This window comes from Macaca fascicularis, chromosome 15, assembly GCF_037993035.2.
Source record: "Macaca fascicularis isolate 582-1 chromosome 15, T2T-MFA8v1.1".
Lineage (NCBI taxonomy): Eukaryota > Metazoa > Chordata > Mammalia > Primates > Cercopithecidae > Macaca > Macaca fascicularis.
The window spans coordinates 106,847,516-106,864,129 of NC_088389.1; the positions used below are offsets into that span (position 1 = coordinate 106,847,516).

General features: G+C 39.5%; 1 protein-coding gene across 6 annotated transcripts in view; it reads left to right on the forward strand.

The window, feature by feature from the left end:
* Positions 1 to 16,614, forward strand: part of PCSK5 (proprotein convertase subtilisin/kexin type 5) — a 465,827-nt gene that overhangs the window by 252,529 nt on the left and 196,684 nt on the right. For all 6 annotated transcript variants that reach the window (XM_005581952.5, XM_005581953.5, XM_074017691.1 and 3 more), the window contains 2 exons: positions 14,288 to 14,405; positions 16,209 to 16,397. In XM_005581952.5, the coding sequence (XP_005582009.3) occupies positions 14,288 to 14,405; positions 16,209 to 16,397 (307 nt within the window). The remainder of the gene's footprint in view (positions 1 to 14,287; positions 14,406 to 16,208; positions 16,398 to 16,614) is intronic.

Genomic DNA, 16,614 nt, shown 5'->3' on the forward strand with positions numbered 1-16,614 from the left:
CTAGCCCTTTCAAATATTAGACTCCCTACATTATAGTCACATATATCTTGTGACACTTCTTTTCTCTTCTTTGTAGTCTGTTTTCTCTAATTTGGGCTATTGTTTTCATTTCATATTGTCAGCGATTTTAGTTGATGGTTCTGGATAAATTACTAACCTCCTTATTTTCTCTTTTTTATAAGATTACTTGGATTTCAGTAAACAATAAATGGCCTCAAAAGTGTTGGAAATAGCATAATCTGCCAATGATTATGAAGTATATTAATGTCATATCCCTAACCTAAATAAAGCATAAATAAGTACAGTGAAAGGACGAAAGGTGTTTGAGAACTTGAGGGTTACCAAAAGTTAGAGAACCAAGCTTATCTGGAATACTGTAGTTTCTTTTAGTTTAAACAAATGCCTTCTTTTGTTTGTGTTTCCTGGGGACTGGAAATTATAACTGGAGGAGACAGCTATGGTGAAGGCAACAGGTCGGGGGAAGGAGCAAAAGAGAGGGCCCAGTGTGCAAAAAGGACAGGTATGGTGTGATGAGGAAAGTAATCTAAAAGAAATCAAAAGCAGAGCTACTTGAATTCTACAGTTAGGAGTTCTCATTTCATTTGAAAACCATTTTGGAGCCACTGCAGTGATTGAGAAAGTGAGCTAGATAATAGTAATGACTTTCAAGCAAGTTGATTCAAGTTGCTAGTCTGATGTCAAAAAGAATATTATTTCTTACATTGATGGTGTGAATCTATTGTTCCTATGATATGTCTTACAAAATGGCATGTATGTAACAAATTGACTGGTTGAAATGATATTGTCTTGCAGTGATCATTTTATATTATCTTAGTATGCAGTTGTGTATTCGTGACCTTAAGACTGTGACATTCAGCGAAATTTTTTATCATCTCTTGGCCTTCTTCTAAATGAGGAAAGTTGTAGAGTTGGGATATATAATCATCTTTGCTACATCCCACTTTCGTTTTTTAAGAAGAGAAAGAAGTGCTTTTTGAAATGACTCTTTAATAAACCCCGGGCAAAGGGAGTGGTGACAAGATTACTTCTTGAAAAGTATCAGATCAGAAATTGTGCTTTGAGAAGCCTTCACATATTTCCTTTGACCAAAGTCTTTTCGTTGGTTGTTATTGCTCACCATGACCTCCAAAAAGCCATCTAACTTCTGATATTTGAATTTCTTTTTAGCATACAATTGTAGTCTTTGTATTTGCCATATAACCTTACAAACATTTAAAGAAAGCAAGTATACATAATTGTGGTTAGCATCTTGAGTTGATGTACACGTGCTATGCAAGCAGAATGACAGAAGCTCTTAGGGTTTATAAATGACTTTTCCTCCTTCCAAAGTATTGTATTCATATTCTTTTTCTAGGCCATGAAGCCAACTTAGAATTTTCAATAGTCTTAAGAAGCTATATTGTTTTTCTGAACCCACCAGAGGTTACAATGTATATGCTTTCTTAATATACTATGTGGGATGGTTTTGTCAGGAAATCATCTGCTTCTTTTCTTGTTTTACCTTCAGAAGTACATTTACAGCCAAGGTAGAAGATGTGTATCCAGCTTGGTTCCAAAGTTCAATACTGTGCATCTTAGAAGCCTAAAACCCCCACTGAATTGCAGTCACATATCATGAAAGAATCAGAGAAGATAGCTAAAAACATGAGAAATATCTGATTGTTTGACAGAGCTGCCACACTTGGTTTCATAGGTTGTTAACTGCACAAGGGAGCCAAACTAAAGGGTTGAGTGGGTGGGGACAGAAATCTGGCCTTGGATCCAGTCACCAAGGAATGTGCCGTGCCCTGCGGTGGGATGATGTCCACCTTAAGGAAAGAGGTACCTTTCTCTAATCAACAGAAGCCCCACATGGGCATCCCCGTTGCATGGAATTCTGTTGTGATTTCTTCCAGAGCTATCAAAGGCACAGGTATCTTTTAAGAAGTATGCAACCAGAGATGGTTCTGTTCATTTTAACCTGCAGCCATTGCTTCAGTCTTGATACCCACAGAACCTATTTCTTCATTGGCAAAGTAACTCAGTGTTACTAGAGTTAAATAAAATTTTGCAATATCTGTCCAGGAGCGGTGGCTTATGCCTCTAATCCCAGCAGTTTGGGAGGCTGAAGTGGGCGGATCACGAGGTCAGGAGTTCAAAACCAGCCTGGCCAACATGGTGAAACCCCATCTCAACTAAAAATACAAAAATTAGCTGGGCGTGGTGGCGGGCGCCTGTAATCCCAGCTACTCGGGAAGCTGAGGCAGGAGAATCCCTTGAACCTGGTAGGTGGAGGTTGCAGTGAGCCGATATTGTGCCACTGCACTCCGGTCTGAGTGACAGAGCAAGACTGCATTTAAAAAAAAAAAAAAATGCAATATCTGTGACTATTTCATCACTATCTTTATCACCAGCTCTCTAAACAAAGTTTGAAGTAAAATCTCAGAATCTTAAGTGAGCATAAGTGCTAAGCACAAATCTATAATTCTTTCAGGTACTTTTTTTACATTCAACAAAAATGATGGAAGCTTCTTGAATTCAAATGTATGATTCTTTCATTTGAGTTCCAGTAGAAGATCCATATTTGGGGTGGAGTCCTTGTAAATATTGGCATATGTAGGATACATGAGCCCAGAGCAGGGGTGAAAAGGCTTCATTTGGAGTCTTCCATGATTATCATCAACCTGTCTTATGAACATACTCCCCATAGCTCATTTTTTCTACCAAGGAATAGAGCTTTAAATGTGAAAGGAATAAACTGCGATTGAGGTAAACAGGAGAAACTCTCTCATTGAAATTAATACATGCATATAAGTTTGGATTCTGGCATCAGATATTCCTAGCACAGACTGTAGCACCAGTTTCATATCCCACATCAGGGACAGAGGACTCTAACTTGCTGTGACCACACCGAGACTGTGGTGGTAAGTGAGCCCTGTGGAAACTAGTTGAGGATCAATAAGAGGGCCCAAATAAACAGGAGGAAAGGGGGCTTATGATTACATCTTTTCCAAATTCAATTTTAGTAAAGATGGCTTAGCCTATCCTATTTTGTTGTCTAGAGAGATCTTTATATTAGTGCCAATGTCTGTAATATAAACCAAATCCAAAGGCTCAAAAAGAAATGCTGAAAATTAATCCTTCCCTGGTTCTATGCATAACTTCCTAAGTCCGCTGCACCTAGCACTATACAGTGAGATTCCAGGCAGTTGCTTTGCAGAATCCATCTGGATACATCTTCTGGGAAATAAATAGATCCAGACTCTTTTTTTTTTTCTTAGAATCTCAATTCAGACTCTTTACACATGCTCACATCTTGCTAGCCTTTGGCATTTCAAAGCAATTAAACTTCTATCACATGTCCCAATAATGGCTTCAACAGGCTTCATTTTATGGTGTTATACCAGGAGACGCAGTACACCCTGAAATTTCCAGAGTCATCCTTGGAAGAGCCAAAAAGAAAGCTATTGTGATCACTGCTGGATGTTAACAAATGGGAAGTTGCTCTTTGATACTCAATGTCATTCTTCAATCTATAAGTGCCACAGAAAATCCCTGATAGAAATGACCGAAGAAGGTCATTTCTCAGCAAGAATAGGGGAAAGTGTTAGGGACAGATGTTAAACTTTCCTTCCAAGTCCAACACATGATGTTTTAATGAGTTCTGAAGTTTTGAAGATGAGAGCAGTACTGTGTGTAGTTGACTTGGACAAGACAAAGTTATGTAGATGATTTCCTAATATGTTTTCCCCCTTTATTACCTTGCAGGGTTATTCTGAGGATTATAATTGATTTGAGTACCTTAGTGGTAAGAAATATTGTATGTCTTGTAGACCACAGTAATCAATGGATAAATATATAGTAGAAAGAAATTCTGAAGACTTGAGTTTGAGTTTCTATGGCTTTGCACAAGTTCTTTTCGTGTTCATGAGACCTAGTTTCTTCAGCTAGAAAATGTGAATAATACTATCTTGCTAATAAGATCGTTGTGAGGATTTTATTAGCTACTGTGTAATAAAATACATATGTGAGATATGAATTTTGCCTCCCCTGTAAAATTTTCCCCCAGCCTCTCATTTTGAGAAGCACGCTCAATGCATTAAATGTGCTTCAATTGTAGGGGCAGTAGGATTCAGAAATAGACAAGTCAGTACATTTTCTATTTTCACCTTTGTACACTGAGCATGATTTTTCATTCAACTCAGTCAAACCCTGATTCTATCCTAACAATGCTGTATGTACTTAACACCTTAAGGAATGTGCATTCAGACTCCGGTCTGAGTGACAGAGCAAGACTCCATTAAAAAAAAAAAAATTGCAATATCTGTGACTATTTCATCACTATCTTTATCATCAGCTCTCTAAACAAAGTTTGAAGTAAAATCTCAGAATCTTAAGTGAACATAAGTGCTAAGCACAAATCTATAATTCTTTTCAGGTGCTTTTTTTACATTCAACAAAAATGATGGAAGCTTCTTGAATTCAAATGTATGATTCTTTCATTTGAGTTCCAGTAGAAGATCCATATTTGGGGTGGAGTCCTTGTAAATATTGACATATGTAGGATACATAAGGAAGTATCTAGACTTCCTTCTTTGAGTGATAATGCAAGTGCAAGTTAATTAAGGGAACTTTTATCTTCTCAAAATGTTTCTGTAAGAGAAGCAGAAATGTTTGGGATAACCATATAAAAAGATACTTACATCATATACTGTGCAGTCAACTCTCATTTCTTTTGCTCCTGGCATGAGGGAAGGGGTATTTGAGAATCATGCCTGTAGAGTCTCAGGGCCTATGCTGGAGATGTTAGCCTAATTAACCAGACTTTGCCAGGAGATGCCATCCCTAATAACCTAAGTGTTCTCAAAGTGTGGTCCCCGGACCAACAATATACCAGCATCACCTGAGAGCATGTTAGAAATTCACATTTCTGGGCCTTACCTCAAAACTCCTGCATCATTGGGACCGAGCAGTGTGTGCTTTAACAAGTCCTGGGTGATTCTGATGCACATGCAAGTTTGAGGACCACTGTCCTAAGTCGCCCACCATATGTAATGAATCACCTTCTCTCTTGTGCATCTGGAAGTGCCATCCTTAGAAGAATAAAATGCCATCCCTAGAAGAAATGAAAAAGTAGTCTCTCAAATCGTGTTTTTCCTGCTGTTTCAATAAGGAAGTTGTGAAAGGTTTTCCTCAGACATCTCTCTTTTCAGTAGCTGAGCCATTTGCTCCCAGCTACATCCATTCTCTTTTCTGTCAATTGGACCATGACCCTATGTTTTCAAACTTCCTATCACTCTTAAAGGGGGAGAAAAAAAACCGAAAACCTTTTCCATTCTACTGCCTTCGTTCCATCCCTCCTTTCACAACTAAAAATTCCCAGCAAGTAGTCGAATTAGCTGCATCCATTTCCTTACTGTTCATTCAGTCCTTCCGTAATTCTTTGCAATCTTGTTTCTACTTTTATTGTGTCTACTTCCGCCTTTGAAGAGAAATTATTCTACTTCCACCTTTGAAGAGAAATTATTCTTTGACCCATCTCCTGCTTGCCATATCTGAAGACCTATTGTCTTCCTCTAGGATTCATGCTCTAGATCAACCCAGTCTAGATCTCTCTTTCTTTTTAGTGATGTACAGATATAGCCCTGGTTCTTTGACTCTTTACTTATTCTTTTCTCCCCTTCTTTAACCTTAGCCATTCCCTGAGGTCTGTTGTTTACAGAGGGAGAGAGGGAAGGAGGGAGTTTCTCTCTTTCTTCCTCTCTCTCCCTCCCTTCCTCTCCCATCCTCTTAATGCCACTGCTTTTCTTTCACGTGTCTGCCTTTTTTTCAGTTACAAGTATCATGTCTTCAGTAAAGATTTTCAGTTGTACGTCTTCAACATTGACTTCAACCATTACCAATCTAGAATCTCTGCACAAGGCCCTCTCTGTGTCATTTACAGCTGAGAACTTCTAAAACAGAAGCTGTCAATCATCTTTCACAAAACAACTTCTCCCCAAAGCTGACCTCTGTTGTCACGGGATACCCTTCTGGCCATCACGGTGTTCTTGAATCCTTGGTCACCTCCAGTTTTAATTGCAAAACTCCATTGCTTCTTCCTTACCTGATCTCTCATTTCGAAAATTCACCATTCCCATAACCTGGTTCATAATCTCACATGCCTGCACCATTGCAATAGGTTCCCTGCCTCAGTCCTTCTGCCCCTGATATCCCGTATAACAAATCCCAGACTAATCTTTCCAGAATATCAATTCAATTATGTCATTTCCTTGATCGTTGGCACTCATCGCCTCCAGAGTAAATCGAGCCATGCATTCCAGGACCACAGAGCTTCCTTGAAAACGTCACCATTCCAGATATCCTGGTCTCATTACCTTTTCTCCATGAACCCAAATCTTACTGAAGGATTTAAGGGCCATCTCAAGTCTTATTTTTTCTAAAAGGACATCCAGTTCTCAGTAATGGCTTACTTTTCATAAATTTTACAGAAATTTCCCTACTGATATCCATTAAGCTTAAAAATTATTTGAGTTTCATGAAAATAAAGGAAATGCTCCTGAGAAGCCTAACATAGTGGCAGAAGCTGAGAAGGATATGTGGTAGCTTTCTTCTCAGTGAAATGGTGACATTCCCAGTGATGAGGAATAAATTTTTCTTTGTTCTTTGCCATCATCACCTCCAGCAGCGGGTGAAGAAGGCTCCTTGTGAGGTGAGCTGATGGATGTGTAGCTGGATGAAATAACCAAATCTTTGTAATTACTGTTAACCACTGAGTAAACAGGCATTCACTTGAAATAAATGTCAACTAAATTTTCTATTCCTTTATCTTACGAGAACTTAAGGGAAAAGCAAAGCAAAACTAAAGGAAAATTAAATAAAGAATTATCTAAAAGTAATATGTAAATAATCCACAAACAGGAATTTTGGCTGCCGGCTAACCAAACTCCCATTTCATTCATTGTTTGCTCAAGTTTTACATCAAGAAGATCTAGGCTGGGGAACTGACATCTGGTCAATCTAATCTTCAACTAGCCTTTACCCAAAGGCCCTTGTGGTACATTTTCTATCTTGTTCTCATCTTTGTCCAGACAGTCATTCCTAAAAACAAGCAAAAATGGGATCTGGATATGCTGTGGGTTACATGGCTCGGTCTCCCCAGGCTGGTATAATAGTTTTCCTACTCCTGTTCAAGAAATACCCATTAATTACCTTAAGCAAATTACTTGCCTATTGTAACCATGCTGGGAGCAAATAAATGAAGACTGGTCAGAAGAAAATAAGAAAATAATTTGACACTTTTTTCTTTTCTTAAAATGGAAAGAGGTCCTTGACAGAAAGCAGACATATCTCCTTCTTGTTTTTACTCTGCAAATGAAACAAATAGTAATAAATATGTTTCTGTATGTGCATATAGAATATAATAAATTGTGTGTGTATATATAAACATTATATTCCTATATGTATAATGAAGTACATCGTACATGGAGAAGAGGAGCTCCGCAGTATTTTCCTAGTCTGTACTAAAGAGCCTGTCTGACTATGTACAGCTGCTGACCAAACCCATCCCCAAGAGTAGCTTTGAAGTGCAGGCCCAGGAGACAGTATCTGGAAACTTTCCATGTGCAAGTTCTCAGTAGCGCTGGTGACGGCTGGCATGTTTGGATCTGGCTGGAGTTGTTATGAGAGCCTGAGATTTTAGGAAGAGCAAGGGAAAAATAAAAAACAAACCAGGCAGCCGGGCGCAGTGGCTCACACCTGTAATCCCAAAAGTTTGGGAGGCCGAGTTGGGTGGATCACTTGAGGTTGGGAGTTCGAGACCAGCCTGGCCAACATGGTGAAAAGCCCATCTCTATTAGCCAGACATGGTGGCGCATGCCTGTAATCTCAGCTACTTGGGAGGCTGAGGCAGGAGAATCGCTTGAACCTGGGAGGCAGAGGTTGCAGTGAGCTGAGATCACACCATTGCACTCCAGCCTGGGCAACAGGAGTGAAACTCCATCTCTAAATAAATAAATAATAAATAAATACCAGGCAGCAGAACACAGGTGCCAGCTGCTCCATTGTACTACCCCCAAGGGAGTCTGGATTTTTGCAGTGAGAAGCAGAAGAAAGCATTGCAACTATAGTTCTGAATCTCTAAGAAGCTCATGCTCCTTTCGCCCTGAAATATAAGAGTACATGAAGAAGAGAGAGCGGAGGAAGGGAATAAGAGGAAGAAGTAGGTGTTTCTGGGAGCATTCTGGCTTTCCACTGTCAGATATTTAGGCGTGAAACTGCCAACAGGAGACTGAAAAGTATCACTTCCCACTTTTTCTTTCTTCCTTAGGAAGCTTCATTTTGTTTTCATATTTAGCTGTTTCTTTTTACATTTTTAAAAAAAATTAAGTGTTTACATTATGCCTGTGGGATGTGGCAACTTGGGAAAGTGTCCCAAGGTTCTCTCAGTTGCACGCTCTCCTGTCCTGCACATTTGGCCTGGTTTGATTAGTAGGTGAGGGAGGCACAGGGTACGTGGTGGGAGCAGTTATTTCAGAGCAGGTGGTTCAGCACATTGAGGATCAAAGAATCCCAAGGTGCTAGGACTGCAACAGCTGCAGGCAGCTCTTTGATCTCTGGTTCGGAATTTCTACCCAGCCCACAGATCAAGCAGCCCTCCTCAAGACAGGAATTTAGGTAACTACCTTTTATTCTGGTGGTTTACTTATAGGTAGATGAGAATAGCAACAACTTGATTGATGGCAGCTGACACCCAGCAATCGTGGTTGTCTTTGAGTTCTCCTGCAGTATGGTCTCACCCTCTATTCCCTGCATACGTACTCTCCCCTTCCCCTGCTGACCATTCACCCGACTGTAGGAATGCTGGTTTCCTTGGTGCCTCAATGAACCACACAAAGACTTAATTATCTAACTAGGATGCTCAGTCCTGGCCTCTGCAATGTGCTACCTTCGTCTCCACCTAACTAAATCCTACACATGCATGAAAGCACAATCCAAATATGGATCATTTTCCCCTCAGGTTACTTTAGGTTACTGCAGATTTGGGTTCACATGGATTGAGTACTCACTGTACACCTGGTTCCATGAGGTTGCTTCCTATCCCTTGTATTTGACTGATTTCTTACTCTTTGGATGTCCTTTTATACTTACAGCAATTATACATTTTGGTGCTTTTGTTTCTCAAATTATAAAGTTATTCTTGTCTCACCTCCTACTTGAGTGAGAACACAAATTATTTTCTGTTGCATTTGGATCCCACTGTTGAGTATGGTGTTGAATACAGAGTAGGTGCTTTGCAACCTGAGTGATATGATAATTAATTGGATCAATTTTTAACTTACATTGGTGAAGTATATTGAAACAGATGCTTTCAAATAGTCAAATAATTGAATCTAATTTATCGTCCATGTTTCATAGTTTGATGGTTATGTGCATCTGAACAAATAGAAATATAGGTGCAGGATGCCTGACTGCCCTCTAGGAACTAGATTATTGATGTTAACAGTTGGGAGAGTACTGGCTCTCCACAGTACTGTCACATTCCGATTTCAGTTGCACGTACGGTGACCAGTCTCCTGGTTTGCCCAGGAATGAGGGAATTTCCAGGGCTCAAGCATTTCAATGCTAACATCAGACAGCCCTGAGCAAATGTGGACATTTACTCTCCCTGGTCATAAGGAATAGAGAGGTATTTTAGCTATGCTTTTACATTAAATACTCAGTAATGGACAGTTGTTACTAAGTTGCATTTTTTCAGGCATAGGCCAAATTTAAAGTTTCTCCTGGGCTGCTTGGAGAGAGTTTTTGGTGCTGCTTGTTGGCCTTAATTTGTTTGTTTGCCCTATTTTATGTATTTGTTTGCGGGACACTGCATAATGCTGTGTTTTAGCAGAAAGGTCCTCTTTCACTTTAGGAAGCTCAAACTGTTTGTAACCAGTCAATTCCTTGTAGAGTGATTTACTGATAATCTGGTTAGTGTCATCATGAATTATCCATTCAGTGTAATTTTGTAAAACTGTTAAATAGCTGGTTCCAGTAAGGACCATCCACTAAAAGAGATGAACATATACCCAATTTTTCCTGGTTACAGCTTCTTATGCCCAGAAACTTCTATTTTTTTTTTTCCTGCTGAGCTTTCTAGCTTATCTTTAGAATAGAGTCTTTTAGGCCTCCTAGCTAAAGCTGTTGTGTATATTAACTGAATCTGCTTTCAAACTACGCAATTACCTACTTGTGTGCCTAACGATTATCTTCTCTCAGCACTTCTGGTCTCATCAGAAAATGAGAATATACCTGCCAGAGAATATTAACTATTTTCCTGTGTTCTCTTGTCCATCTGACTATTCCAAGCAGGGAAGCCTTTGGATACTTTTGAATAAAAACTAGCTGTACTTCTGGTGCAAGATGAAACGGCTTTCCTGAGCTTACGTGCATACATGAGGCTATGTGTGAGACCTCAGTTGATATCTTATACCTATCAAAATGTAAACAGCCCTGAACTCTAAAGGAACAGATATAACGGTAGGCAAGTTTTGCAAACTTCCTTTATTGAAACAGAGCTTGTCCTACCTCACTCCACTAAAAAACAAATTTACTTTCCGAAATGTACCCCAGTAACTTTGCTTCAAGATCTTTAATTATTCCATATACGTACTTTGTTCCCTCAATATGTTTTTAATATTTGATTTTTGAATTTTAACTAAGGTTAAAACTGAATTGAATGTTTCTGCCCCCACTCTTAGGAATGAAAAATTCTATTTGAACTGGTCGGGATTCCTGTTCACACCAATGTTAACAGTGCTCTGATTTCATGCAATTCTGCATTTTACACAGTGCTTGCACAGAGAGGCTTCCTCTTGATCATCATAAAATTATATTCAGGCTCAGCTTTTGCTCTGAAATGGGCATGAGAAATGTGCATAAGTAAGATTGCTTTCTTTATGGAATGGCCGTATCGTAACCAACCATTTGTACAGTATATTTGCTATAATTGTACTTTGTAAAATGTGAATATTGGCTCTGTCCTTGAATAAATTTCAAATGTTAAGGGTGACTTTACAGAAATCAGTAATAAAAAGAACAGGTCTCTTAATTTCCCCTTACAATTCCCTAGTAAACACTTTATGACACTTGGTGAATTAAATAACATTTCTCTTCTCGGTACCATTCATTCATTTCACAAATATTGATGAAAGCCCTGCTCCAAGCCAGGCATTTCACAGCCCCTGGAGAGACTCATACTCTGAACCCTTGGGAGCCCCTCAGGATAACAGTAGATGAGCAAGACAGACTTGACTCAAATGGTCACCCAAAAAGTCAATGTTTCTCTCTTTATAGGTCATTTTGAGTATGAAAATTTTATGTAAAAAAATTGTCAGTGCTTCCAAACTGCTTAATGGCTCTTTCCCCTATTGACACCAGATTTTGAGGGAGTTCATCTGCCCAACACATTTATTGTGCAATTTCCCTTATTGACATATTGACCTTCATTGATCTACTCAGCAACCAGTTTTCTTGTTTATTAATATTATATTAATATGAAGTTTTTTTTTTCATTGACCAGTCTGCAGTTTAACTGTAGCTAGTCAGCCTCTTTTCTAAGCATCTAGTTTGAGTGTTTCATGAACAGACATTGTCTCTGGAGGGTAGAAATTGAATTGGAAAAGGAAACAAATTTATGGCCTTCATAAAGTCTCAAGGTGCGTTTCTACTTAAGTGGTTGTTTAACAGGCATGAAGTGTTTGCTGTATCTGATTGTTCATGTTAATTTATGTCCTCATGGTTGTAAGGTGAACAGTTATGGAGGAGGGGAGGTGGAAATAGGAGCCAGTGCAGCTGAGTGCAAGTGTCGCACTCAGGTGGGGCACGTACCTGGTATTGCAGTGACAGCTCTAAGCCCTTGCCCTCTCCAAGTCCCCACCTCCCTTCTCCATACCCCCAACATGCAATCAAATCTTTCATCTTACTTCCCTAAACTGAAATAAAATGATGAGTTGTGCTAGTTTAAAACCACTTGACCCTAGCATGGGGGATATTTAAGGACGATCGGAGGTAGAACTCCTGACAACATCTTTCAATTTCAATTTCCCCGGGGTGGGGGAAAAATCCCATCGACTGTCCATGATGACCTGGTATAGGCTATATGGTTAAATGATAAGTAAGAATATAATGATTCTCATGATCTCCACTGTTTAGTTCCTTAAGCCCAAATTTGACATTTTTTCTGTATCATGTGAGTACCTCTGTCCCTTTTTAATGAACCCTCATGATGTTGTGGAACTAAAACTAAATATTCAGAATTTTTCATAAAAGTTATCAACTTGTGATAAGGTTTTTGATAACTTTCATTTTGTTTACTCTTTTCTGGATAAGATGTTTTACAATGAATATGCTTACTTTTTAATTTAAGAAAAATAATAAAAATTACAGAAGTACATTTTATAAAACTCCTACCTATATCCGTGCCGTAGCGAAGTAGGTTCACTTTTTTTATTTCGTATGTCCTATCTGGCTAAGTACCTCTTATTAAAGTAAGGTGACCTTACATTATTACGGTTCTTTACACAGATTTTTCACATGGAGCTTCCTGAACTTAATAATGTAGATGACGTAGATCGTAACATCCCAAAACAAGGAAAATGTGTATTATTTTTTCTTGTTTGCTGAGAATTATCAGCAAATAAGCATGAATAAGTCAGTATTTTTCATCCTAGCACAATGTTGCTTTTTTATATACTATAATTTATTTGTCCTCTATGTGCATCAAGTTCTGTTAACTTAGAACACGTAAAGAAACAAGACCCAGTTGCTGTCATCAAGCAGTTTATAATGCAGCTGGAGTCAAAAGACATATGCTGACAGAGGGAGTTAATTGGCAATGCAATTGATGGCACAGATAAAAAGTGCAGTGCCTGATAACAGTGTGTGGCACATCAAAGGCATTCAAGAAATGACGGATGGATGGAGGGATAGATGATGGATGGATGGATGGATGGGCAGAAGGGCAGATGGACTGACAAATTAATTAGTTACCAGAATAGAAAGGAGAAAAGTCCATCGGTCACAGATAGTCGAATTTCAGTAAATGTCTTTTGACTATTTCATGGGTCAGAGAGTACTTCAAGAAGGAAAAGATAGACTAGCCAGGCCTTCAGGAACTTATAAGAGTAGGGCTTAACTCTGCAGAGAGAAAGAAAGAGGGGTTGTGAGGCCAAGTGCTCAACCTGGACAACGGCAGGGGGGCAGAAAGAGTAGCTTCTGACTAGGGTCTCTGAGAGTGGCCTTCCTAAAGCAAAAGGTTTGGTGATGAGGTGGTTTTGCAGGTAGAATGGAACTACATCTGAGCACACCTTGACCATCAAGCTGATGTATTTACGTAATCCATAAGCATGGGCAGCTATATAAATGTTTGCGTAAAGTCATTCATGTGATAATAAAAAACGTTTTAGGCAAAAACTGGAAATAGGACATAGTGTTGAATATAAAGTTATAAGAGACAGTTCAATAAGAAGTGGAGATTTTAAGTGCCAACTGGAATTTTAAAGTATTTTTAGAAAGATCTGTTGCACATGTATATATTACTGTATCAACCAAGTATTCCTATATCTAATTGAAGTTTCTGAGACAGTTACGTCAAATTCAGCTTTAGATCAATAGGTATGCTAACTGAGAACCAAAAGATCCAAAGACTCGAAGCTGGCATGAAAGTCTAGAGGCCTCCAAATATTTCATGGATCAAGTTTGATACATTTTGTATATGCTAGAAGAAAGGTAATAATTTATGTCTTCTAAGGTAGTCAACTTAATTACTAGACATGTCAGAACATTGGTATCATCACTTAAATGCAAGTGATTGAACAGGGTGGGCCCTGGAGAAAAACTATGTGCATTAGAATCTAGTTCGACCAGTGACTTGCTAGTCAATCTTGGCCAAGTTTTTCTCTGTTCTTCAGTTTTCTCATTAATGAATGATGATAATAATAATGGCACTAACTTCTGAAGATTGTTGGGAGGACTAAATGTAAAACTGTAAACTAGTGCCTGGCATGGAGTAACAATTCATAAATGATAGGCATATTACTGGTAGTGATAGACAATCAGTGAAAACTGTATGTATGTCTTATTTTCTTGACATGATTATATATTTGTTTTGCTGGATTTATTTCTCAAATCATTGCTGGAAACTTAGCTAGGATCCCACAGGGGTGTATCTGGAGTCTCCACTGAGTGACTTTATAATTCGACATATGTAGCTTAGTGAAGCTGACCAGTCTCTTGCTTTCCACAGTGAGCCATCTATATGGATTTGGACTGATGGATGCAGAAGCCATGGTGATGGAGGCAGAGAAGTGGACCACCGTTCCCCGGCAGCACGTGTGTGTGGAGAGCACAGACCGACAAATCAAGTAATGCTTGCTGCTGGCAAACAGCATAACAATGCCCCAAACTACAGCAAGCCAGTAAATTGCTCAAGACAGCCCCTTGTTGCACACAGAAGCCAAAAGCTTCTGTAGTATCTCTCTAATGTGACTATGAAATGGTAATAGAATGACTAGGATTTTGAGCTATTAAATTGATACTAGTATAGCCCAAGAATCCTTCAAAGAAAAGCATCTTTTAAAAAGGGATTGGGGGATATGCTTACCTCTGGGCTATTGAAGGTTTTCCACTGTCGCTATTTCTATTTGATGGTGCAAGTATTCTCCAGAAGTCAGTGTACTTTTAAAAACTGTAACTACTCTATACCGCGTAGTTATCCAAAGAGTGATGCAAAATGTACAGTCAATGAGATGGCAGTTTACTCACAGCTTTCAGGGCCTATTCCCCGGTTTTAGTGGCATAGACTTGGAGGCTGTGCTGACAAGGTTTGCCAACAGGATTCTATCTTAGTAGGCTTATTAGTGTTTTGCTCTTGGCTTTCTGTTCAGAGACTTTTCTCTCTGAAAAGTATTTTTGAACCTTGGCTAATGTTGAAACTAGAGACATTGTCATTCTTGAGAAAATGTGTTGGGAAGCAGAAGTAAACCAACTAAAGTTGTTTGAGTTTATTTTCATTCTACTCTTGTGGCAAAGAATGAGAGAGAAAAAACAAAAGGGTGGAAAGTGAACCAGTGTTTGTTGAGCACTTACTATGGGCCACGCCAAGGGCTAGAGACTTCATGTATGTTTTCATGTTAAAGCTGTGTAACAACTTGGGCGTTACTCTCATTTGAAAAATGAGAAAATGGGATCAAAGGAATTATGTATTTATTCATTCACAGACTCTTTCACTAAGTAACTATTTTTCTCCCACTTACTGAAAATTAAGCACTGAGCAAAATATTAGGAATAAAAAGGAGAATAAGTAATACTTCCTACCCTTGTGGAGGTTACAGTCTAATGGAGGCATCACACCAAAAATATAATAAGTAAATAATTACAAATTATAATAAATGAATGTTGGAAATTTTAACAATGTAAAAAATAAGAGATGGGGGACGTATTTTCACCGGTGGCTCGATGAAGGTCTCAGTGAGGGGAAATTTAAGCTTTGACCTTGAAGGAAGAAGAGTTAGCCATAGGGACATCAACAACAACAAAAAAACAGTACTTCAAGCAGAGTAGTGTGTGTGAAGTCCCCAAGGTGGGAAACTTGAATTATCCCAGAGGTTGAACCTGATGCCATTGTGGCTGCAGCCCAGTGTTCAAGGGGAACTGTGGCACAGGAAGAAGCTAGAGAGGAAGACGGGAACCTGTAGGCAAGAGGGAAGAATGTGCTGGCGGGTTACAGAGCGAGGAATGTGAACCCCCGTTATGCTCATCCCCAAGCCTCCACTGTACCACAGTACAGTGGTTCTCACAGTGTATCCCTATCACCTGGGAACTTGTAAGAAATGCAAATTCTTGAGATCCATCCCAGACCTACTCAATCATACACTCTGGGACCAGCAGTCTGTGTTTTAACAAGGTGGTATCAATGCACACTCAAGTTTGAGATCTATTACCTTCATGAAGATGGAAGACCCTTGTTCCTTTTTCACCTCTCCCTTGCATCTTTCCCACTAACTGGTAATCCTTTCAGTGACCCAGTTATTTTGGTGATAGCACTGTTGTTTAGTATCCAGCTATCAGCTGCTTGTCTTACATTGTAAGTTTATTCCATGCCTCCAGCTTCACTCACCTGAGCTCTATGGTGTCATTTGCTCAAACTCCCTCTCTCTCTGTTACAGGACAATCCGCCCTAACAGTGCAGTGCGCTCCATCTACAAAGCTTCGGGCTGCTCGGATAACCCCAACCGCCATGTCAACTACCTGGAGCATGTCGTTGTGCGCATCACCATCACCCACCCCAGGAGAGGAGACCTGGCCATCTACCTGACCTCGCCCTCGGGAACTAGGTCTCAGCTTTTGGCCAACAGGTACAGCAGTGGTCTCTGGCCACCAGTGTAGTAGTCACAGTGACACTCGGCTATGCCTTAGGGAGAAGGGAACAACTGCTGCTTTCATCTACCCTGGGAACCAGCAGAGGGGGCACCTAGATGTCAGGATCTCACTGATCATAAGTAGAGAGTGTGAAGCTGCCTATAATCTACAGACATGGAAAAGTGGGGCATTTAATAGTTGGCTAAGAAAAGG